Here is a 27,185-nt window from a genome sequence, read left to right on the forward strand (position 1 = left end):
AGAAAAACCATAAGGAATTGTCCATGCATGTACTTCTGCAATTAGAGACGACTGTCACCCGGGGAGTCTATGCAGGCTGAGGACCCTATCCTCAGTGCACCTCTTTGTCATATTAAATTTAGCCTTTCCTGAAAATCCTAGTTTTGTATTTTTATTTTAAAAAGGATAGCTAACAACATTGTGGTTGAAAATGATTATAAAATACTAATAATTTTATATGATGATGTATTTGCAATAGCTTCCCCCTAAAAACATTGGATTCTGAACTTGGGTCTAGAAATAGTTGTGTTTTTTTTTTTCCTTTTCTTTTCTTTTCTTTTTTTTTTTTTTTAACCATTGTATTACAGAGTTGGTAGTCATTTGAAGTTGGTTCAGTAACTAAAAGGCAATGAGATTGCAATTCATAGAATAAACAAAGACTATAAAGTCATTTTTAAAAATTTCACTTCTGTTTGCTTTCATCTCAAAATAGATGTAACATATGAATGTCAACTTGGAATGAAAAAAATATATATATGTATATAAATTTTATATATATCTCAGCAGAAAAGAACCCATGGCCCTCTGATTCCTGAATTCCCTTGGATGTAATTTCTCTGGTCTGAGAAGGAGTGGTGTTAAGGTCCAAGGGGATAGTAACACCGGCATTGCCTGTCTAATGGCTTTCACCAGAAAGCAGGCAACATGCCATGGCCCTGAACCAGGTCGCAATCTGTTTGTTGTTTGTAACTGCCCTGTAGCAGTGAAACTGCACTTCGGGCTTTTTTTTTTTTTTTTTTTAAATATTGACTACATCAGACAACTCTATACCAACTGTAGTCTAATAACAATATTCCTCAGACTTCACATAATGAAGTATAAGATTACCATTTATGTAACATGATCAGTTAGAGCTATCACTAATGTAGCTTTTAGGAAAGTGTCAATTTTCTAAGTGCATATATAGGTAGTTAGGAACCTAATGGAAACCTTTTTTGATATATAGTTTCTTTCGATTGCTGTGATTTTTAACTCTGCGTTATTTAAGAAATAAATCAAAACAGCCTCTGTAGGAGTGAGCTTATGGATTTGGCACCTTCAAGACCAATCAAGTGCCACGTATTCAGATTCCATGGTAACCATGGTTTGAACACAAAGGAGTCCTGATGCTATTTGGCAACCTTGTTGTGACTAAATTGTATCCAGTTTACCTTACTCCACATCAAACTGAATAGACACTTTAAGAACCTGAGAAAATTCCTTTTTTCTAGCCTCAGGCGTAATTTTATATTTTAATGTGTACTCAAAAGACATACACAGTCTCTCTCAACAGTTTTAACCATGGGCACTTGTGTATGCTTTTGATGGAGGGTAATTTATGGAGTGTGAAAAAAATTGGTCAGTCATTATAGGCCTGCCTAGACTCATGGGGGCAAGTGTAAGTGAAAACTGTACAGAAGCAGATGCTCTCCAAGAGCAATTTTTTTTTTTTTTTTGAAGATCTGGTGTCAAAGTGGTGTATTATATGTACAGAGATCAGTCTTAAAGGATACAGAACACTGTTCAGAACAGCAAACATTCAACCCATGTAAGTCCTCACGTGTGACTTTAAGGTGATCTGGTAACATTAGGCCTATAGTTCACATTTCACATCTTCTGAATCGCAGAGCTTTGGAAAAAATCTTAAAAACCTACATAAATGGACACACTCCCCCCTCCCCGCCCCCCCGAGAAGTGCAAACACAAAGGCTGGTGTACTTTCACACTGCAGTCCTGCCATGGATGCAGAGGTGGGAGTCAAAGCCATCACGCTGTTCTATGGGCCGCCTTCACGAGAACAGGCCACATCCATGAGAGAGGCTTGGAACACACCCGAGACTCTGTTTTGTCCCTAAATAAAATGTGTGCCCTGTCTTTTATATTACTCTCTTCACACCTTAATAGTTTATTTCACATGCTATGTTTTGATCTACATTCCGTCTCATCCCTTTCATTTTACAAATTCAGAGTTCTATTGTTTATTTTGTACATGCTTTATGAATATACCTAACTTAATATTGTTTATAATCATACATTTTATCCTCATGCTTCAAGTATCGTTTCTTCTCCTGGAGAATAAACTCTAGATGGCTTTTAAAAATGCAATCCTATAAATGGATGATTCTAATATTTAGAAGTATGTTATTTATTGAAGTTATGGGGAATAGAATTAGGAGAAATAGTTTTCAGCAGAAAGTCATTTGCATTGATAAATAATTCAGCAATGGTGTTTGCTCCTTTATATTGAATCTGTATTTGATTCGTGTTTGTGCTTTTCATGTAAATATATGAGTCATCTAGGCATTGATTATATATCATGTACTATTTTAAACTTCTAGTAAATGGTTAGAGCAGGTTCAAGAAATATTGACAATGCCAAGTATATTTTAAATCATGGTATTAATGCGTGTAATGGACTAAGTGTAGTGTGTATTATTGTGTGAAGAAGCAATTAAATTTAGTATTGATATACCCACATATTTTTTCACTTGACAGAGCATTTTGTATATGAATTTATGCTTTTTCCACAAAACTTACTAAAAGTAATAAAGCAATTTTAAAAATAAAGGAAGTCCTTGCTTCTAGAATATCTTTATTCAATTATGGACATTTTATATGCTTTTTGTAATTAATAATACATTTGAAAATTCTTTCCTAACTAAACACTAAGCCCCAGAAATATTGCAACATGATAGAGAACTCAGACTACATTAAATTGCAGTTTGATGTTAAGTGTTCAGTAAAATGGTGAAATGAGAATGAATGACTGGTAGGAAAAAAAATTAATTATAAAAGTATCTTTAAACTCAGTATTCATATTTGAAAAAACAGAAATGAAACATGTATGTAATTGTTAATTATTATGTATAATTTATAATCAAGTATTATATAATGTCATATAATTAAATATCATAAATGATGAATATCATGATGGAATTACATATATTTAATTATAAAGTATATAATATATAAAACTTACATAGTTACATCTATAAAATTTTATATGTTTTAGTATCCTGTCATGATATAATTATCATACATTATTGGTTATAAAATATATATTATATCATATATAAATTTATATATACACACTTATATATATACACACATTATATATATATATATAAACACACATATATATATAAACACATTTAGTATTAGCACTTTCTAAAGGTTTTTGTTAGTTTGATAGCTTTAACCATATACAACTGTAAAAGATCCTATATTAGGACATGATAAAAATTAATCAACACTTGTATTTTACTATTTAAATGTCTAATGTAAAGTAATATAAGAATATGTGGGAAGTTATATTTCAAGTCATTCATACATTAATATTTAGAATAAAAAGTAATTCATTTGGCCTTTGGTCAAAGTTATTTTAACCAGCACCTTCCTGGCAGTATTTATTGGTCTTGAGAACAACCCAAGACACTATACCATTCTAACTGGCCTATACATCAATCCAGACCAGTTAAGTTGATATTTATTGTAACTCTGTTGCTAGAGAGAGGGAGAGAAAGGGAGATAGAGAAGGAATTAGATTGATCAAGGCAAGCAGAGCTTAAATAAAGCTTACATACAGAGCTTGGAAAGCCAGTATGACATTCAGAATGGGTATTTGATGAGTCAGGAGGTTTCAGACACAGTTCCAGCTCTAATTTTACTTACATGATACCGAGCTAGTTCCATGACTTCCCTGGGCTCCAGATACCTCCTTTGTGTAATGAGATGCTCAGGCTGGGTGATTCCTAAGACTCCCCATAGCTCTAAAACTTTATATACACTGGCCGTGCAGCATTTTCTTCAAGAGGATCTCAGAAAAATTTAATAAATCAATTTAAGTATTCTTTTGTTATTCCTAACAAAAAATAAGATAATAACCTACCAACTTAGCTCACAGTTATTGAATTCCTATCATGTGTCAAATACTGTGTGTAATTATGAATAAGGAATTTATAGTTAAGTAAGTAAATAATGTAAACAGAGAAGAGTAATTTTATAAATGCCATAATAAAACATGAAGAAAGCTTAGTGGTAAGATAAGGAATTATGATGTTAAAATATCATGAGAAGGATAATCTCCTAACTCTTAGTATATTTACTCCCTCAAATAATCTTCTACCCTTGAGAAATAGAGTTTTTTTATTGCTACTCATACACAAGCTTATGAAGAAAAAACTAATTGCTTTTTTTATAGAAGTGTGAAATAAGAGGGTTTTTTGAATTATGGGTACTCAACAAAATAAAAATAAAATAAGGATGCTGAAGTTGGTTCCTGTGGAAGATTGATTTATCATGTGTTTACCTTTTAGATTATAGAATAGTCATAACTGTGGCCTTGAAAGAAAACAAATAAATAATACCTTTTAAGATCATTAAAAAATGGATTGGATTGGATTTTTAAATAACTCTAGACATAACTTTGCAAGTGAATACACTGTACTGACCAATATTCTGTTGTTTCATATGCATAATCAATGGTGATAAAAGATTATTCATAAACTAGTTCAATATACTCTAATATAACTTTGAAGCAAATGATTTTTTTTTAGAAAGAAAGAAAAACAAAAATGTAAAGTACATGAAAATTTGACCTATGAATAAAAGATGGTCTTGAACAGCCGTTGCTCCTCGTTTCATATCTGGTAAACAGAAGTGGGTAAATATGTGATAGCAGCAGAGAAAAGCAGTTTTCACTTCATTCCTTGAGTTTCCAACATAAACATTTATTTATTTTGTCATTAAAAATGACACATTAGGACAAACAAGAATACTGATATTCCATATTTTTTCTTATCGCATGATCAATAAATAATTTATAGATGACAAGTCATTGTAATGGAGAATAAACACATTCTTGTCTTTTTGTGTGGTTTAAGAGGTAAGAAAATAAGAAAATAAGTAATAAAATAAGAGGTAATTGATTTCAGATAAAGTTTCTAGGTATATTACAGGTTTTTAAAAAAATGTGCATTCATAGATTTGCAATAACAGATACATTATTCATAGGATCTTGTATTTTATTGAATTGTTGATAAACAATAATCAGTTTAGTCAAAATGGTAAACTAATACTCTTTTTCATTTTGAAAAATGCCTAGACTAATATTAGGATCACAGAGTTATATAGGAGGGATGTGTATGCATAATTTTACAAACTATATATACATTTTCTTTTTCTTTTTTCACTCAACATGGATAAAAATTTTCTCATATAATCATACTTGTTTTGAGAGACTGCTTGATTGTCTTCTGTACTATAGATGAGAAAACTCCTTATTTTTACTCTAGTTGCTGTTTTTCGTGTCATTTTTGTATAATTGAACTCCCCATTTTTTCCTTTATCAATATTTCTAATTTAGTCTTGTCATGGTTTATTCATACTATATTGTGCTCTAATTGCATATTGATGTGATCTTGTACAAAATATCTATGTAGTCCTGGGGGCCTGGGTGGCTCAGTTGGTTAAGTGTCTGTCTGCCTCTGGCTCAAGTCATGATCCCAGGGTTCAGGGATCAAGCCCCACATCAGGTTCCCTGCTCAGAGGTGAGCCTTCCTCTCATTCTCCCTCTCCCTCTGCCGGCTCATGCAGGCATGCTTGCTCTCTTGTTCTTACTCTCAAAAAGAAATTTAATTAATTAACTAATTAATTAATTTTAAAAATCTTTAAAAAGATTCTACCTAGTTTCATTCACAGGTAAGTTTGATTTAGGATTTAGGATGGCTTAAAATTCAGTCTCCTCTTCTCTATCTACAAAGAAAAGTGTTCACATTCAGCACTGATAGAAAAAGTATTATTATCTTACAACCTTGATTGAGAGGTAGGGTATGAATAATTCCAATAAGTTTACCCAAGCTGAGGTGTTATTAGGCCTTTGATTTTTAATAGTAAACATTTACACATACCTTGCATTTACCTTCAAATAATTACTGTGGGTCAGACCCATGGTAAGCACTTTTCATAGCTTATCTCATTTTTATTTCCCAACCACACTAGGCTGAAAGAAAATTTTAACCATTCCATCCAGCAGAACCTTGAAACTTAAGTAGGTTCCTCTTTAGTACATGGTGGAGCTAAGATAGTGACCTAACATGTTTAATTCAGTCTATTTTCTTCAAATTATGTAACATTACTATGATTTCCAATACAAGTATTTCAATTATATAATACCAGAGTGTGAAGACAATGGAGTCTTCAAAAGTATTATTTTCATTTAGGTATGTGTTTCTAAATGTTTTTCTGTTTGTTTGTTCTTCTTTTGTCCCACTTTCCTCACTGCCTTAATATTTAAAAAAAAAGTTTTTTCTTCAGATAGTTTTTCTTCAACTAGTTCTTGCTGAATTATTTTCATAGCTCCAGTGCATTGTTGTGGCATTATGTCATCCTTAGAATATGTAAGACTGTAGGGAAATTTGATAGAAAATCATCAAGATTGTTTACTTCCAAGTGAATTCCTTATACCATTTTATTTAAATCTAAATAAACTTAAACCTATCCTATTTGTTAATATAATTACTTGCCAGTATCTTTTTGAATTAAGAAGGCTATGCATTTTTCTTTTACACTCTGCAAAATTCTCCAAATGTGAAAATATTAGGCAGTAGTTTAATGAAACAATACAGAAATAATACGAGAAAAGTAGAAAGGATCTTTTGCATTCTTTCTGATTATTTTTTAAGATTTTATTTGTTTGAGAGAGAGACAGAAAGAGCAACAGAGAGAGCAAGAGAGAGCATGACCTGGGAGGAGAGGGAAAAATAGGCTCCAAGGAGCTCTACCTGGGGCTCAATCTCAAGACTCTGGGATCATGACCTGAGCTGAAGGCAGACACTTAACTGACTGAGCCATCCAAAACCCTTCCTCTCCTATTTTTAACAATGTATTTGAGGGATGCCTGGGTGGCTCAGTGGATTAAAGCCTCTGCCTTCAGCTCAGGTCATGATCCCAGGGTCCTGGGATTGAGCCCCACATTGGGCTCTCTGCTCAGCGGGGAGCCTGCTTCCCCCTCTCTCTCTGCCTGCCTCTCTGCCTACTTGTGATCTCTGTCTGTCAAATAAATCAATAAAATCTAAAAAAAAAAATGTATTTGAAACAATTCACATAACTCAATTATAGAAGGAATATATATATTATAATAGTTATATATAACTATTATAATAACTATATAACTAATATAGCTATTATAATATATAATATATATGCATATAACTGGTGTGTTTTATATATAATATACTATAAAATATAATTATATATTATATATAATTATATATAATATAATATATAATATATAATATAACTGGTATGTTATATATATATAACACATTTTATATATATAATTATTTTATATTTTATAAATATATATATTTTATATATATACATATATACACACCAGTTATATTTTGAAGACAAATTTGTTCTTAAAAGATATTGAAGCTTCGATTTTACTCTTTTTTTTAAATTTTATTTTATTTTTTCAGTGTTCCAAAATTCATTGTTTATGCACCACATCCAGGGCTCCATGCAATACGTGCCCTCCTTAATACCCACCACCAGGCTCACAAAGCTTCTGTTCAAAACCCTCAATTTGTTTCTCAGAGTCCATAGTCTCTCGTGGTTCATCTCCCTCTCCAATTTCCCCCAGTTCACTTTGCCTTTCTTTCTCCTGATGTCCTCTATGTTGCTCCTTATGCCCCACAAGTAAGTGAAACTGTATGATATTTGACTCTCTCTGCTTGATTTATTTTACTCAACATAATCTCCTCCAGTCCCATCCATGTTGATACTAAAGTTGGGTATTCATCTTTTCTGATAGAGACGTAATACTCCTTATATATATGAACCATATCTTCTTTATCCATTCATCTGTTGTTGAAGGGCATCTTGGCTCTTTCCACAGTTTGGTGATTGTGGCCATTGCTGCTCTGAACATTAGGGTACATATGAACTTCTTTTCACCACATCTGTATCTTTGGGGTATATATCCACTAGTGCAATTGCTGGGTCATAAGGTAGGCCTATTTTAATTTCTTACAGAATTTCCACACTGTTTTCCAAAGTGGCTGCACCAACTTGCCTTCCCATCAACAGTGTAAAAGGGTTCCCCTTTCTCCACATCCTTTCTAACACTTGTGTTTCTTGTCTTGTTAATTTTGGCCATTTTGGTTAAGTCCTATCTTCCATGTTTGCAGACTCCACACCAGTCCCTCACTTCCCAGCCATTTAAGCACACACACTTTCCTCACAGTGCTCAAACCCAACCACAAACCACAACAACACCTCAGAAAGGGCATCATTTTGAGATCCTAAAGACAACATTCCTTTCCTTTCAACAATCTCCTTTCAATAGGGGAATAAAATAAAGAAATAAAAATGTTTTCTCATTTGATACATCAATTCTCAAAACACTGAATGCTGTCAGTGCTGGATAGTTGTTAGTCTTATTCATTTTTATGCTTATCTATTGACTGACTCTTCATTTCTTACGTTATATATGAAGACGCCTATATCAGATGTTCATCTATCTGCTAATGAACAAAAGTTGAACCAGTCTGTGGCACAACTAGGTAATTCATTTTTGGTAGAGTCAACATGTCTATTGAAACGTTTGTACAATGAATTGGCTTTTATTATTTTCTTTTCATATTTATTTTTCATTATTATTGAAAAAATACAAAATAAGTGTAGACTTATTTATTAGTGTTGACCCTAGTAAGGCATTATATATAGGGCATGCTAGATTTTTTATTATGTATTGTGAAAGGTGCCAGATTAATGCAATTATAGATATATAGGTATAGTCAAGCCTCTAAATATGTAAGACCATCATTTAAATCTTCTGCATTGATTCTCAGCAACACAGCAACAGTGTAACTGAAGGTCTGTCCTGAGATGGACTACTAACATTTATCCTCTTTCAAAAGTTAAGTGTTGGGGTGCCTGGGTGGCTCAGTGGGTTAAGCCTCTGCCTTCGGCCCAGGTCGTGATCCCAGAGTCCCGGGATCGAGCCCCGCATCGGGCTCTCTGCTCAGCAGGGAGCCTGCTTCCCCCTGCCTCTCTGCCTACTTCTGATCTCTGTCTGTCAAATAAATAAATTTAAAAAAATCTTAAAAAAAAAAAAAAAAAAAAAGTTAAGTGTTAGAAGATTACCTTCCGATTTCCAAGATTTTATGTCAATAAGTGTGTATCTAAAGTCAATTTTATTTTAAAAATTTTCTTAAAATTATAAATACTGGAGTTTGTTTATATTATTGTGGTGTGTGTGTGTATGTGTGTGTGTTGGTGGACAGTCGTTAAACTACATGATAGGACAACATGAAGATTTGAATTACCTTAAACCCTAAGTCTTTTCTTCAATGACTTTAATCTTCTTTTTATCCTTTTGTTAATAATCATTTATATTTAAATATCATTTATACATATACATATACATGTGTATTATATACATATAATATATAAATGATATTTTAACATATATATACATATATATGTATATATATATCAACATAAGAAATGATTTCCCTGAACAAAATAAGGGATGGTCAGTATCACCATGAAAGAACAGTCGTGGGGAGTATACAACATAGGTGTAGTGTTAGAGAAAAAGTATTTCTTTGCTCATGATAAACTGCATTTCCAACTCTTGCTATGTCCTCATAGTCAATATTCATTATTCTGAAAATCTTGGTATTAACACACTATGACAGAGTTGTCATAATACAAATTATATATTCACTTACTGCATCTCAGCTGACATATCTATCTTTTTGTCTTTGATTATTACCTATAAGTTTTTGACATCCAAGTGAGTAATCCCATCTTTGACATAACTTCTAAGAAATAGACCTGCACGGTCATTCCTTCTACTGGATGTTTCTAATGGAGAATGTTATTCCTTTGGGAGTTAGAATGCTCAAAACCAAGTTCTCTTACGAGCTCTCCACAGTGGAGCCTAGTAGCAACATATTTACTGTTATCACTTATGCTGGAAACCTCAATTGCCTTTCCCTCTCTCCATTGTGTATATTTTCAGTGTTTCATAATCTCACCAGATCTGTTTTTCATAGTCCATCTTCTGCAGATAAATCTTATTGTCACTGCTTCATTCAGGCCTTTATCATCTAGATAATGGCCTTAATGTCTTCCTTGTTTTGATTTTCCCCTTAATCTCTCACCTCCTCTTTCTCTTAATCAATGCCCATGGGCTTATACAAGAACCTAATATGTGAGGTGAATACTATAGTGAACAAAATAGGCAGTATTTCCTGTGCTCGAGGGGCTTGCATTCCAATGAGAAGTGTCAGGCAATCGTGATAAATGAGTAAATTATACAGCCTGTTAGAAGCTGATAACTACTGTGGAAAAAGTAGAACAAGGTAAGGAGGAACAGAAATAATGGTTGAAAGAGGGAAGTGTGGGGAGGTGTATTTATTTAAAATAGGTTAGTCCAGGGAGTCCTAAGAGAGTCACATTTAAACAAAGACTTGAAAGGTGTGAGAAACAGTGAGCTTAAAAATATTTTGAGGAAGAGCATTCCAGATACAGGGGGAGTACACAAGAAATTCTGTGTCAGAATGATAACAAACATGTTCAAGGAACAGCCAAGAGCCTGTGTGGTTGGGGCAAAGTAAACAAGGAAAAGAGGAGGGGGCATGAGTTCAGGGAAGTAACAGGGATAACTTGATAATGTGGCGTTATTTTAGTTCTAGAAGGGCTCTGACTTTTACATTCAGCAAGATGGAAGACCCTCGTGGAGTTGTGAATGCTGAAATTATCTGAATTATTTTTTGCAAACCATTCTGGTTGTTGAGTGGAGAGTATCTTTTTAAAATATAAGGATCATTACAATATTCACCCACTTTTTTTAAGTCATACTGAGAACAAACAAGTTTCCCATAACTGACCAGACTCCTCATCTTCTGATGCTATACATCCCAAGACACCCATTGGGAATATCAATCTGCAATATGTGATTCCATACTTAGGTGCTAAGCCTGAGCACAACAAACTACAGTTTCATAAAAATGGGAAAAAAATACAAGTGGGAGTCATTAAAGAGTACTTTCTGTAGATGTTTGAAAATGTGCTTCCTCCTGAGGAGAGATAAAATCAATTGTTCAAAGAGGAGAAATGAGAGATAAGGATGGAGGATGTTGTATGAGCCAAGGCATAGAATTAAGAATGTCCAGTTGGACAGCGATATATGCCAGTTGGGGGAAAAATGGGACAGAAGCCAAGCAGGAGAGTCTGGACTTTGATGGTACCATATAAGACAGGAAAATTATAGATTTTTAAGTAGAATAAAATAATAGAATCCATTTTTAGACAGTAGCCTGACAGATAGGTCTGATTTATTGAGGAGAAATGAACAAACAAAAAAACAATTCTCGTATGAGTCAAAACTTGCTCTCGATCTAAAGGAACATGCCCTTGTCATATCTTGGGTAAAATCAATGACCTTAGGTGAGTGATGCTTTTGACCAAAGAGGGCTTCTGTTATTTTCCCAGGAGATTTATGCCTGGCCAAAGGGAAGAAAATGGACTTGAAGACAAAGGGAATTATTTCTCTTCTCTGGGTTTCAGTGTGTGTATTGTTGGTATGATTCAGATCCTAGGCCTTTCAGTGATGTTTACCATCAGACGTATAATATCAGTGGGTGACAGCTACACTGAGCAAAAAGAACATGGTAAACTCTGATTTATATAATAAAGTGGATGTTTTGTTTGTCAGGTAACAGAAACACGGACTGGTCCTCTTGGCTGCAGTAACTATGACAACCTAGATTCTGTCAGTTCTGTTCTGGTTCAGAGTCCTGAGAATAAGATTCAGTTGCAAGGTATGTGGCTAAAAGTTCATTAACTCTCTATCAGTCTGGATAACAATTATCCAGTTGTGATCTCTTTCTTCTTCTTCATCTTTTTGTTATTGTTTTAAACAAGCTGTATATGCAGTACTATGTTGTTAAAATTCTCATAAAAGGCTAATTTCCTAATTTTTAAGGGATACTAACATTCTAGGAAATGTTAAGGAAATGTCAAAACTCACTTTACTTCTTCAAATAGGTAATTTATTTGAAAATGTATCCCGATAATATTTTTACTTCTATAGAAAAATCATTGTCTCAGTATGGAGCAGTTTTTCATAGGTCTGTCTGGGTTTTGACTTTTTCCTTAGATTCTAGTAAAAGTAACTATACTTGCGCACACTGTAGCATGAACTGTTGACATTTTAAATATAATCTAATATTTATAATCTAGAACTGTGCTTATCTTCTGATAGAAAAATTTGAGAATATATTAACAAAGTATTTATATTTCCATTACAAAGATGGATTATGTGATAATAATGATAAGTTACCTTTTTTTCTATTCCTATATTTTGTTAGAGAGTTCAATAGAGGATTTTTAAATAACTTGTAACAGATGTACAGATGTATATTGCCCACAAATAGGTTATTGGTGTGTGTACTTATTCATTACAAGTACAGAAGGTTATGAATACACATGTTTAAACATGTACTAGTTGAAGAAGTTCAGAGAAGTCTTTGATGACACCTTGTCTAAATTAAGGTGACTGATCAAAGGGATAACTTTGAGTTATTCTTCTCTACTCTACCTTTCTCTTGCTACCTTTTTTAATTGCATAAGTTAAAGCTACATTTACATTATTCAGTTTTACATAAGAAAGTTTAGAAGTTCTAGAAATTGTAGGCACCTGGGTGGTTCAGTGGGTTAAGCCTCTGCCTTCGGCTCAGGTCATATCTCAGGGTCCTGAGATCCAGCTCTGCATCAGGCTCTCTGCTCAGTTGGAAGCCTGCTCCTCACTCCCCGCCTGCCTCTCTGCCTTCTTGTGATGTCTGTCTGTCAAATAAATAAATAAATAAATAAAATCTTTTTAATTTATTTGACAGACAGAGATCACAAGAAGGCAAAGAGGCAGGCAGAGAGAGAGGGGGAAGCATGCTCTCTGCTGAGCAGAGAACCTGATGCGGGGCTAGATCCCAGGACCCTGAGTCCATGACCTGAGCTGAAGGCACAGGCAACCCACTGAGCTCCCCAGTGCCCCATAAAATCTTAAAAAAAAGAAAAAAAACAGTTCAGAAATTCTGACATTTTACCTCAACTTTTCAATTGGGAAAAATGTAACAGCTTTGAGTTATTTAAACTTATGGTAAATAATAAATGAATCTCAACTAGTTTGAATTGTATACTAATTACAAAGGAAATGCTTAAAAATTTAAAGTTTAAACGCCATCTAATTTCTCCTTATCAATCTTAGATTTAGAGTTATTGAAATATTTTTCTAATTTAAACAAATGCGGTCTACCAATATTACTTGTAATTCGCTATTGCTTACTCCTTTTTAAATGTATGGATCAACTTGTCCTCAGAATATGAAGTTTCATCAAAAAGGATAAAGACTATTTATATCAAAAAGACATTTGTTTAATTGATTTATTAAAATTTATTAACATGAATTTTTTAAATTTTTACTATTTGTGAAGCACTGTGCTTAGTTTTCAGAATATTATAGTATAAAAAAAACTCAATCTCTTCTATATGTTGAAAAAAATTAACACAGAAACAAGTGAAGCAACACTTTTCTTTTGAATAATTATTGTGTCTATTTTTTTTCAATATATGTGAGTAATGCAGTTATCTGTACATCTATTTTTTTTCTATTTTCTTGGCTTATAATTTCAATTGTCTATTACAAATTTTATAGTATCCTTTTGGTACAAAGACCTTTCCAAAATAATCTCAGGAAATCAATATCATACTCCTCAACTTCCCATGTGTTCTCTCTTAAACTTCATCTATATTTATAGTCTAAGTATTTATGTTGATTCACATTTTCAACCCTACTGTTAATAGCAGTCCTTCTCCACTTAGAAAAAAAAATGCAAAGCGTTAGATTCTGGATCAATATTACTGCGATACATGAAGAGTATAAAGGATTTTAGGTCACTATATGTGGCAGTTGGAAACACTGGAGTCCTAAAGTAGAATTTTATCAGAGCAAAGAAAGCATCAATAAGAATTATTAAAGGTAAAAGCATTAAGCAACAAATTCAGAACAAAACTCCTTGATTTAACTGTATTCGAATTAACATTCAGAAAGGAAATGTCAAAGAGATGCACATAATATGTTAATTCTGACTTAAAAAAAAATGAACTGAAATGTTTTTCTGGCAGTGAGTAGGCTTGATTTCCCTGTTTGTTTGACTTTGAGATCTGTTTTGCCAACTAGATTACAGACAGTTCAAAATTGAAAAAGTCATATCTATATCCCAAACTATTGATGACGATATATGTAATATATATGAAGAACTGTTAATCTTGAGAAAGTATTAGAAAACATGTTTTGGGATTAATCATGTTCCAATGTTTCCAATGCCTTATGAATTTAGCTTATCAAACAAGATACTTCTCAGTGAAAGGGTAAAGGAGTAATGAAAAGTCATTTATTGAGTCTTGGTAATAACTTCTTGGTAAAATTCCCAGAAACCGAGATGTGAATGATTCATGTGATTGAGTAACAAATACTTTTCCAGATCAGTTTGTTCCTAATGTTTTATTTCAACAAAATTGACAGAGGACTGGTTTATTATCAAATAGAAGATATAATGTCATTGTTAATGATAGGTCACTATTTTTGCTTATAAGAAAAATAGAATGATATTGTTCCATAAAACTATTTTGTTTCCTATTTTGTTTCTCTACTGATATATTGGAACAGATTTTCTTTTTTCTTCTTTTTTTGATATTCTTAATAGTTAATTATAAACTAGTTTCACAGGCCATAAGGAAGTAAAAGGACTATGTACAGCCTTACAGGAAACAGTCAGGGAGCTGAGGAGAGCCAAGAGGAGTCTAGGGCCCTGGTGGGTGCATTCCTGGGGGAGGGGACCCTGAAAGGGAAACCAGACAATCCTGTCAGTAACTAAAAACAAGAGCATAACAAACAAACAAGTCTGTGGTTATGTGGCTCTGTGGAATCTGGCCCATGCTTTTGTGTGGCTGCTTCCATAACTCTGTGGCCAAAGGTCAAAGAAGGCCTGCATCCCCCTGGGGCAGGGGCCACATCCTGAAGGGAGAATGTGTATTGGAGTTCCTTATCCAGTGGCAGTCCTCATTGGGGGATCCACCGGAGGCCTCATGTCAGGTGCTGGGCCTATCATGCCTGGAGTTGGCGACCCCTCAGCCCATAGATGGTGGAGGATCCCATCAGCCCATAGATGGCAGAGGATCTCCCCAGTCAGTTAACTCTTGGGTTGGGGTCCCTGAAATCCCAGCTGTGGCAACAATGGCAGTGGCTGCAGCCATACCTCTTCCTTGCAGGGCTATCACCAGTTGCGATAGCCCACCACTCCCTGGGACTGGCCCATAGAATTCTGCAGGGGCCTGGGGCATTGAAAGACTAGCGGGGATTCCTCTGCCAGCAGCTCTGCCAATCCTTGGGCTCCTGGCAGCTAGTAAGTGGCACTCAGGCAATGTCAAATTATCTTTGGGATTATCTCATTATCTTTGGGAGGAAGTTCCTCTATTGTCATTGAGACCAGGTCCTATCCCTGTAGCAACACCAGACCCCTGCCTCCATTTTCTTTTCTTTCTGCTTCTTTTGAGTTCTTTGGTTTGAACTCATTATAGTCACAGCGTTTCAAATTTATATGCTTGTTGAAAACCATGAAGGTGCAAAGCAGCATTGAAAAGCACGGGTCAGCCAGTCATTTTCTCTTTATTTTTTGTCTTGCTAGAATATATTTGTGTGATGCAAATTACAATTTTCTTGATGTCCCATCAATTGTATAAATTTCTTATATATTTATTCCCAAAATATTGATTTTTTCCCTCTTACCTCTTATTCTGGGGTTCTATTAAATATATTTTTAGATCTTTCAGTCATAACCTATATATATTTTATACTGTTTTCTGTATTTCATCTTCTTTTGCTCTCCTTTACTATTCTGTAGTCAATATTTTTTTCTGACATGTTCCAGTTTGCTTATTATTTCTTCAGCTCTTTCTAACTTGCTATTAAATCCATTGATTATTTCTTAACTCCAATTTATACATTTTTATTTGTGGCATTTCCATTATATCATCATTTATAATTTCCAGTGCCCTTCTTCATATGCTTCTTTTCACGAACATCTTAAGCTCAAAACTCAGCTTCCTTAAGCATAGTCTCAGCACCAAGCAGAACTTCTGCTAGTTACAGTCCTATTGGTATTTTTACTCTATTTTTCCTGTACATTAAAAAAAAAAAAAAAACCCTTGGAAAGCCTCCAGTTACTCTGACTTATCTACCAAGGCCATGGAAGTTATCTCTTTAAGTATCAGTATTGTCTATTTTACTGGTCTGGTTAAAAAATTCCAAGGTTTTGAGTGGTCTATCTTTTCTCCCCCGGAAAAAGCCTTTGTTATTTTTGGTGTGGTTTAGAGAATGCCAGTTTTCTTCTTTTGGAGATAAGGTATATAGATAGATATAGAAATAAACATAATGGTAAATATCTAGTTTTGTAATAAATAACAATCAGGTGTTGGCCAAATTTTTCCTTCTATGTTTAATTTTTTAACTGACCATTTTAAATATTCAGCTTTTTAATTAAATTTTCCTATGTATAAAGAAATACTGGAATTGAAACTATATATTCTTGAAATATAACAAATGTGAAACCAGTAGGTAATACTAAATATTAATTATATTGCCTTATCTTCATTTTTGACTTTTTTCTTAAGAGAAATAAACTTTAATAAAATTCTATCAGTAAGGCTATCTTAATACATGGCAAGGACATGACCTGTGAAACAAAAGAAATCTGTCCTTCCCTGTAGTTGGTCTTAGTGATCACTCCTGAACGATACAGTCATATAAGTTATGTGTTATTAATGACATGAGGTAAACATTACCATCAGCATTCTGTAACTCCTTTGCCAATGCCACAACTTATGGCATTATGATATCTATGTAAATGTGGGCTGATAGTCTGAAAGTAAAATGAAAATACTGAAAACTATTTGAAATCAAGTAGTGGGAAATAAATGCGTGTCTCTTTTTAAAGGTTTAGGAATGTAGGCTCTACCTACATTATGTGAAAATCACCAAATATTCTAAATAATTCCGTGAAAGAGCCAATCAGAAAGAGAAAGACAAATACCATAAGTGGAATTTAAAAAATAAAACAAATGAACAAAGGAAAAAAAAGAGAAAGAGAGAGACAAGCCAAGAAATAGACTGTTAATTATAGAGAACAAACGGATGGTTATTGGGGGGCGGGTTAAATAGGTGATAAGGATTAAAGACTTCACTTGTCTTGATGAGTACTGGGTGCTGTATGGATTTGTTGATTCACTGTATTATACACCTGAAACTAATATAACACTGTGTGCTAACTGAAAAACTTAAAAAAAAATGAAAGAAGAGAGAGAGGGAGAGAGAAGGAAGAAAGGAAGGATGGATGAACAATTAAATGAATTTTTAAAAATCAGATAATCTGAGGGTTTAAACATCTCTATAAATTCTGGGATTCTTGAAAGTACATGGAGTCATTATATGTTGAAAAGAATTACAAATATTTACAACTGTGTAGGCTTAGATAATTTTCTTTTTTTTTTCTTTTTTTTTTTGGCTTAGATAATTTTCAAATGATAGTTTTAAATCTATGATATATATTAAATTGTTGGCCTTTCTTTGAATATTTTAAATGTGTTGTGCTTTTTTTCTTCATTTTTTAAAAAAGTGTGTGTTTTTGTTTTGTTTTTTTTCTTTAAGGGCTACAAGTCCTCCTTCCAGACTATCTTCAAGAGCGTTTTGTACAAGCAGCGTTAAGCTACATTGCTTGCAATTCTGAGGGAGAGTTTATCTGCAAGGAAAATGATTGCTGGTGTCATTGTGGTCCCAAATTTCCAGAATGCAACTGCCCCTCCATGGACATTCAAGCCATGGAAGAGAATCTTCTTCGAATAACTGAGACCTGGAAAGTCTACAACAGTGACTTTGAGGAATCAGGTAAGAGAAGTTTTAATGTAACATTTAAACTTTGTCAAAATAATACTATATTGAAATGAATACTTTGTCTCTTTGGAAGAAAGTATGATTACATAATTGGAAAGCCTTTCATTTATTTTTTTATTATTCTTTCAAATAGACATCTATATCACTTCTATTACCAGAGATTCAGTATTTTTACTGAAGGCATATGTGGTACTTTGTGTATTACTAAGTACTATTTGTTACTAGAACCTCACCTGCTCTTGAGCTGAGTCATTTAGCAATGAAAGTCTTTGCCTTTCTCAATATAAGAGTTTATCATTTGATTTCTCTTGATATCTCTTTTCTAGTGGTCCCTGAGTTTCACTTGTGAGGAAAAATGCAGAGAGCATTTGTTCTATACCTTTTTACATTAACATGAATCTCATGAATGTGCAAGATCACTTAACTACTGATTTTTTTTAATCAAATTTAAATCAATTTTGATTTATGTTCATAGGTTTTGGTTTTTGTTATTTCTGAATTTCTTTGAGTGCATGTATGTGTTCTCAATGTTTTTTCTTACTGATTGCATAACCTATAATAGCTTTCATTTCATAAAACATTGAATTTTAATAAAAGATTAAGGATATCTCAATGTAAATTTTAAAATATTAATAAAAGTATACATAATACATGATTAAGTATGGTGAGTATAATTATATAGTATTTACTCAAAAGTGTTGGATTGACTTTCAAATGGGCAAAAGAGGTTTTTAACCACCAAGATGTCAGACTTATATGCTTGAGATTATAATTCTTTTGGTGATTAATTTAACAAAACATACTTAAAAAGTGATAAACAAAATTCAAAATCCATTCCTGAGAAAGGCCCCTAACAATTTAAACATGAAAGGGACATATTTCAACATAATAAAGACTATATATGACAAGTCTGCAGCTAACACCAGGTAAGAAGCAATGCAATTGATTGTTACAAAGCATCATCTTTTTGTTGAGAAGAACCAGCAAATTATAAAATAGAAAGGTAGGTAAATAAAAATAGGAAGGATTAATGAATTTACGATTTCTTAACATATATATTCATCAGAATAGTGCATAATAAATAATGCTTTTCAATTTTAGTAATGTTTCTATTTATATAAACAGGAAAAACTATCTAGAATCAAAGATCCTTATCTCCTTGAAATTGTTAGAACACCTAGAGAAATTCTTTTTCTAATTTTTGTATATATATATTTTTAAAAAAATTTTTAAAGCCTTTATTTAAATTAGTTAATATACAGTGTAATATTCGTTTCAGGTGCACAATATAGTCATTCAGCTCTTCCATACAACACCCATGCTCATCACAAAAAGGCCCTCCTGAATCCCCTTCACCTATTTATTCCCCCTACCCACTTCCCCTCTGGCAACCATCAGTTTGATTTTTTATAGTTAAGAGTCTGTTTCTTGGTTTGCCTCTCTTTCTTCCTTTTCCTCTTTTGTTTCTTAAATTCCACATGTGATTGCAATCTTATGGTATTGTCTTTCTATGACTGACATATTTTGGTTGACATATCCTTGTCATTCTAAATGACAAGATATCATTCTTTTTTATTACTGACTCACACACACACACACACACACACACACACACACCCCACATCTTCTTTATCCATTCATCAATTGATGGACACTGGTTGTTTCTATATCTTGGCTATTGTAGATAATGCTGCTATAAATATCAGGGTGCATGTATCCCTTTAAATTAGTATTTTTCTATTCTTCAGATAAACAACTAGTAGTTCAATTGCTGGATCATAGGGTAGTTCTATTTTCAACTCTTTGAGGAAACACCATACTCTTTTTCAGACTGGCTACACCAGTTTGCATTCCCATCAACAGTACAGTACAAAAAGCATCCAAATCAGCAAGGGAGAAGTAAAACTTTCACTATTTGCAGATGACATACTACTCTTCTTAGAAAATCTAGAAGACTTCACCAAAAAACTTCTAGAACTGATAAACAACTTCAGTAAAGTCACAGGGTATAAAATCAATCTACAGAAATCAGTTACATATTCTATACACCAATAATGAAGAAGGAGAAAGAGAAATTAAGGGACAAATCCCGTTTACAATTACACCAAAAACAATAATATGTCCAGGAATAAACCTAATGAATTTCTAATTTCAAATTTCTCTTTCTAGTATTCCCAATAAAATACTCATATATCATGTATGAGACATCTATCGTGTTCTAGTCACGTAAACTATCTGATGTTTAAAAATAGTTATGGAATACAACACTTTTAGATAAGTTACAATATATGGTAGTCTCCCTAGTGTTAAATTTCTAAAAAACAAACAAACTGGGGCACATGGGTGGCTCAGTCAATTCATCATCTGACACTTTATTTCAGCTCAGGCCTTCTCTCAGTTTCCTGAACTAGAGCCCAGTATCAAGCTCTGCACTCAGTGGGGAGTCTGCTTGAAGATTGTCTCCCTCTGTCCCTCCCCCTCTCTCTAATAAATAGATAAATCTTTTTTAAAAAAATAAGAAATAAACATACAAAAGAAAAAAGAAACAAACAAATAACTTCTATCTCATATTACAGTGTATGATAGATAGGTTAGGCCAGGATATCCTCCAAGCCTCTCTGTATTTGTGGAATTAACAGGAGGAATGCAAAAGGGGAATTTTCCTTTTGCTTTGAAAAGTGTATTAAAATAAAAATCACCAAATGAGCATTTGGATTTGTTTCCAGGTAGAACGGTATACTGAAGTAGGGCAGCACTTCCACTGATAGTAACTAGAAAGGTGAATAATTTTTTAAATTATATTTTCAAAGACAGAATAGATCACCAAAGCAACAAAACTAAATGGAATGAGATTCCTGACAGGAGGTATAAGCTAGGTATTCACATTTTTTTCTTTCCCTCCTTTCCCCCCCGCCCTCTTCTTCTCTCCTCTTATGTTTAATTCTGTAAACATCTGACAATTCTTGATTTAGAGTAGAAGCTGAGGACTGTGTATTACCCCCCACAAAAAGTAACGGATAAAAGAAAGAAAAACCAGCAAAATGTTTAGTGGTTGTGGAGATCAGACTGACAAAACTCTAGATTTGGTGGGCCTAAATAAGTTTAGGTTTAAGACAAAGTTTATACTGAATTTAGATACTTCTGGGTGCTATGGAACTATACAAAGGTCTCTGTAGAATGAAGTTTATCACAGACTTTCAAGAGCTTAAGACAAAACCTCTCTAGAGGGAGAAGCTTGAAAATAAAACTGGAGAGGCTGGAAAACCCTACATAAAATGATGAATTGACAGTTTCTGCAACTGCTTTTCCCTGGGGTACATTGTCAGTTCAAGGCAGAGTTAGAAGCTGAGAGCCTAGGATTAGCTCCTGGAAAATGCTGCTCCTCCAGACCAAAGAAACCAGAAGAAAATATTGCAGTTACAGTAGATCAAAGTGAGAATATTGGAGAATGACTTGAAGGCTTTTAAATATGTGACAAGTCCCCTCTTGAAAGACATTTGCCTTATTTTGAACACACCAGGTGCATATGACTAAAGAGATAAAATAAAACCTCTGAGTGATTAAAATTGAATCTTTGCAGTGTTATTGACCTGAAGAAGCAAAGGCTCAAAAGGTGGAGAATGAGAGGTAGATTGAGTCCTATACAATTATAACCCAGCACTAATACGGTTTAAATACTGATCTTAAGGAGTTGATAAGGAGTTGATCCTGAAAGTATCAACTCCCTACAGTGTCTGTTAAATATGAAGAGGGTGACCTCATGAGGATGAAAACATTTTCTAAAGCCTCTGTTCTTCTTTTTATATCTGATGGACATGAAACCCTAATTTATAGCATATGAGCACACAAGACCATGTAGCTAACAACAAAGAGAAAAGAAACCAGACAAGTGATGTAAGATGATCCAGATATTGAAATTAGTAGGAAATATTTTTGGATAATTATTATTAAAATGTTCAAAAATAAACAAAAAAAATGATCATGTAGGTGAAGATATTGAAAAGTTCATCAGAGATTTGGAATCTATAAAATAGACTAAAGGACCTTCTAAAATATAAAAGAATAGTATCTGAAATCAATAATTCAAAGTCTTGTTTTAATAGTTTTGCACAATGGATGACAAAATTAGTGAATGTGAAGACATGTTAATAGAATAGATGAAAATGGAAGCAGTAAAGAAAGAAAAAACAAAATATGGGATAAGTACACAAGTGAGATATTCATAAAAGGTCTAACATATTGTTGAATCTGGGGCACAGGTGGGGTAGATGGGAAAATGGCAAAAACAATATGCAAAGGTATAATGGTAAAATGGTACAACTTTTTTATAGCTGAAAACTTACACATTCAACCCACAGATTAAAAAAAACACGGAAAACACAAATACAAAGATAAATAAAAAGAAAATCACAGATAGGCACATCAGAGAAAATCTGTTAAGAAAAAAAAAGGCAGAAAATATTTTTCAATATACCTAGAGGAAAATAAAGACATCACTCTCAATGGAGTAACAATAGATCTGACTTATCAAAAAAAATTTTTTTGCATCTTTAAAAATAAACATTATAATAAACAACATTAATTTAGAATTATATACCAGTACATAGTATTTTTTTTAAAAATCAAGGTGAAAATAAAGATGTGTTCAGAAAAGAAATGCTAGGTAAAATCATGGAAATGCAAAGAGGAAGAGGAATATTAGAAATAGCAAATATGTATGAGTAAATACAAGTGAAGATAGAGTGTAAAAAATAATAATGTGATGTGGAAATTATATGTATGTATATAGGATTTTAATATATTACAATAATGTAAAAATGGGTGATGAATGGAAAGATCTAATATTCTCAGTATTCCAAGGTGCTGCCATTACTGAGGATGTGTTAAGAAATATAATTGATATTATAAGAAATATAATTGATAAACCAAGAATATATATTATAATTTCTGGGATAACTCTAAAATAAGGGAAAATGTTTCATTGAAATCTAGAAGAAGAAAATCAAATAAAACTTATTTGATTACTTCCCCCAAAAAAGACAATAAGATAAAAACCCAGAGAAAAAGTAATCTGGATCAAATAAATAAATCCAGTGTATAGGGAAGGGTTTAGATTGTCTTTTAAATAAATTGCTTTCAATAAGATATAATCTCACTATAATGGTCATTATATTAAATATTCTATTTTTCTTATTACATTAAATATGCTAAATAAAAGACCATAGGACTGATTAAAATAACACAACAACAATAATAATAATAGTAACAATAAAAGATTATTTGGTACTTACTAGAGACATAGATAAATCAAGGTTAAAGGATGGAAAAATATGTAATATAAACATTAGCCAAAAAAAATACTAAATGGTAATGCAAAATATATTAATGAAATAAAAATATTTTTGATAATAACATAGTCAATCTGACAGGAATATATATCATAATTATTAATATATATGAACTACAAAATAAAAATTGTACTCTACCAGTTAAATAGTCAAGTTAGATTTTATTTAAGACTATTGTAATAGAGGAGAGAGACTTATAGTAGGGAAGAGAGGTTGAACGCAAATCCTCTGAAACAAAAGACAGCAGGATTTTCAATTTTCATGGAAAAGTATTAGAAGACATGAACAGGAAGGCTGGTCAACATGATTAGACTAGCTGTGTTTCCTAATTGTTTCTTATTTAAGCTTGTCTTCTACTTTCCCACAGAGACTGGGAAATAAAAGTGTTAGTTCCTTCTCTCAGATGATTACTTTTCAAAATGATGACACCCAGATCTTTAGGAAAGACAATATGGTTTATAAAAGATTTACATCTTAAAAGGGACACTGAGGGGCACCTGGGTGGCTCAGTTGGTTAAGCAACTGCCTGCAGCTCAGGTCGTGATCCTGGAGTCCCAGGATCAAGTCCCACACTAGGCTCCCTGCTTGGCAGGGAGTGCTTCTCCCTCTGACCTCTTCCCTCTCATGCTCTCTCTCTCTCTCTCAAATAAATAAATAAAATCTTTAAAAAAAAAAAAGGACACTAAAAGAATTTGCAATTGCAAGTTTTCAGACAAAAGGGAGATCAGAAACCTATTAAAAATTTAGGCAAGTTGGAAAAAAATAAAACAATGTTATAAACAGACTCTCAAATACTGGTTGTAAAATTTTTAAAAAAAGAAGAAGAAAAAAAGAAATTAAAAACTTCCACAATAATGTGATTTCACTCATATGTGGAATTTAAGGAAAAGAACAGATGAACATAGGGGAAGGGAGGGAAAAATAAAGCAAGAGGAAATCAGAGAGGGAGACAAACCATAAGAGACTCTTAACTCTAAGAAACAAAGTGAAGGTTGCTGGGGGAGGTAAGTGGAGGGATAGGATAACTGGGTGATGGCATTAAGGAGGGCACTTTATGTAATGGGCACTAGGTGTTATATGCAACTGATAAATCACTAAATTCTACCTCTGAAATTAATAATTAGTAATGCAGTATATTTAATTAATTGATTTTTTAAAAACTTCAATCAAAAACACCATTAAAAATGAGAAGGCAATTTATATAAAAGGAGAACATATTTTGAAAACATTTGTCAAACCAAGAACTCCTGTGGATGATATATACAGAAATCATTCTAATCAATTAAAAATCAATAAAGAAATGGACAAAATATTTAAATACCTTGAAAAAGATGAGATGCAAAGGTAAAATAATGATATGATAAAATGTTCAATAGCTTTGTAATCAGAATAAGCAAATAGAGTCATAAAGCTACAAATGATAGTACTACACACTGACCAGAATGGCTAAAAATTAAAAAAGAAAAAGAAAGAAGAAAAGGAGAGAGGGAGTTAAGGAGGGAGAGGAAGAGAGAGGAAAAAATAACAAGTATAGTGAGAACTTAGAATAACTGGAACTCTTACATAAAAGTGCTGGGTATATAATAATTCTTCTTTGGAAAAAATATGTGCCAGCATCCACTAAAGGCAAATACATCATATCCTTTAAATCACCAGTTTCACTTCTGGATAGAAATTTAGAATATGTACATATTCATCCCCAAATTGCTAAGGAAATATTGAAAATGATAAAAAAAAAAAAAGCTGGGGACATCACATTGCCTGATTTCAAGCTTTACTACAAAGCTGTGATCACCAAGATAGCATGGTATTGGCACACAAACAGACACATAGACCAGTGGAACATAGTAGAGAGTCCAGATATGGACCCACAACTCTATGGTCAAATAATCTTTGAAAAGCAGGAAAAAATATCCAGTGGAAAAAGATAATCTCTTCAATAATGATGCTGGGAAAATTGAACAGCTATGTACAGAAGAATGAAATTTGATCATTCTCTTACACCATACACAAAGATAATCTTAAGATGGAGAAAAGGCCTCAATGTGAGGCAGGAATCTAGCAAAATCCTAGAGGAGAACTCTTTGACATTGGCCACAGCAACTTCTTTCAAGACACATCTCCAAAGACACAGGAAACAAAAGCACAAATGAACTTCTGGGACTTCATTAAGATCAAACGCTTCTGCACAGCAAAGGAAACAGGCAACAAAACAAAGAGGCAACCCACAGAATGGGAGACAATATTCTCAAATGACACTACAGACAAAGGGCTGATATCCAATATCTATAAAGAACTCCTCCTTGGGGTGCCGGTGTGGCTCAGTGGGTTAAAGCCTCTGCCTTCGGCTCAGGTCATGATCCCAGGGTCCTGGGATCAAGCCCCACATTGGGCTCTCTGCTCAGCAGAGAGCCTACTTTCCTTCCTCTCTCTGCCTGCCTCTCTGTCTACTTAAAATCTCTGTCAAATATATAAATAAAATCTTAAAAAAAAAAAAAGAACTCCTCAAATTCAACACCCCAAAATAAACAGATCATCAAGTCAAAAAATGGGCAGAAGACATGAACAGACACTTCTCCAAAGAAGACATACAAATGGCTAACAGACACATGAAAAAATGTTCATCATCATTAGTCATCAGGGTAATTCATATCAAAACCACATTGAGATACCACCTTACACCAGTTAGAATGGCCAAAATTAATAAGACAGGAAACAACAAGTGCTCGAAAGGATGTGGAGAAAGGGGAATGCTTTTACTTAGTGGGAATGCAAGTTGGTGTAGCCACTTTGAAAACAGTGGGGAGATTCCTTAATTAAAAATAGAGCTACTCTATGACCCTGCAATTGCACTACTGGATATTAACACCAAAGATACAGATGTACTGAAAAGAAGGGTCACCTGTGCCCCAATGTTCTTAGCAACAATGGCCACAACCACCAAACTTTGGAAAGAGCCAAGATGCCCTTCAACAACAGATGAATTGATAAAGAAGATATGGTTTATATCTACAATGGAATATTACAGCTCAATCAAAAAGGATGAATACCCAACTTTTGTATCAACATGGATGAGACTGGGGAGATTATGTTGAGTGAAATAAGTCAAGCAGAGAAAGTCAATTATCATATGTGTCACTTACTTGTGGAGCATAAAGAATAACATGAGGACATTAGGAGAAAGAAAGGAAAAGTGAATCGGGGGAAATTGGAGAGGTAGATGAACCATGAAAGACTGAACTCTGAGAAAGAAACTGAGGGTTTTGGAAGGGAGGGGGCTGGAAGGATGGATGAGCCTGGTGGTGGGTATTAAGGAGGGCTTGTATTGCATGGAGCACTGGGTGGGGTGCATAAGCAATGAATCTTGGAACACTGAAAAAGTAAAATAAAACTAAAACTAACTAACTAACTAAATAAATAATAAATGTACATATTCACAATAAATATACAAAAATGTACAAGAATGTTCATAGTAGCATCATTCTCAACAATCTGAAGTGGAAATTGCCAAAATGCCTATTGAGACAGGAAGAGTAGAAAGTCATGGTATACTACTCAGTGAAGTTCTATGAAGCTATGTGTGTACATGATTTGCCCAGAATGTTAGGAATAAATTTCTTAAGCATCAAATTAAACAAAGGAAACCAGACTCCAAAGTACATATACTATGTGATTCCATTAATATTAAGCATAAAAATAGACAAAGTTTGCCTGTTCTAGTCCACGTCAGGGCTTTGGTACCAGCAGAGGAAGAGCTGATGTGATACATGAGGGTCTGATTTGCTTCATTGGTGCTAAAT

The 27,185-nt window shown here is 33.4% G+C and overlaps 1 protein-coding gene and 1 pseudogene across 4 annotated transcripts in view; one reads left to right on the plus strand and one right to left on the minus strand.

Moving 5' to 3' along the window:
* Positions 1-27,185, plus strand: part of BRINP3 (BMP/retinoic acid inducible neural specific 3) — a 399,028-nt gene that overhangs the window by 256,782 nt on the left and 115,061 nt on the right. For all 4 annotated transcript variants that reach the window (XM_059413324.1, XM_059413327.1, XM_059413325.1 and 1 more), the window contains 2 exons: positions 11,750-11,855; positions 17,795-18,031. In XM_059413324.1, the coding sequence (XP_059269307.1) occupies positions 11,750-11,855; positions 17,795-18,031 (343 nt within the window). The remainder of the gene's footprint in view (positions 1-11,749; positions 11,856-17,794; positions 18,032-27,185) is intronic.
* LOC132026304 (small nuclear ribonucleoprotein-associated protein B-like) lies at positions 14,963-15,725 on the minus strand (annotated as a pseudogene).

Source organism: Mustela nigripes, chromosome 10 (genome assembly GCF_022355385.1).
Source record: "Mustela nigripes isolate SB6536 chromosome 10, MUSNIG.SB6536, whole genome shotgun sequence".
In the NCBI taxonomy this organism is placed as follows: Eukaryota; Metazoa; Chordata; class Mammalia; order Carnivora; family Mustelidae; genus Mustela; species Mustela nigripes.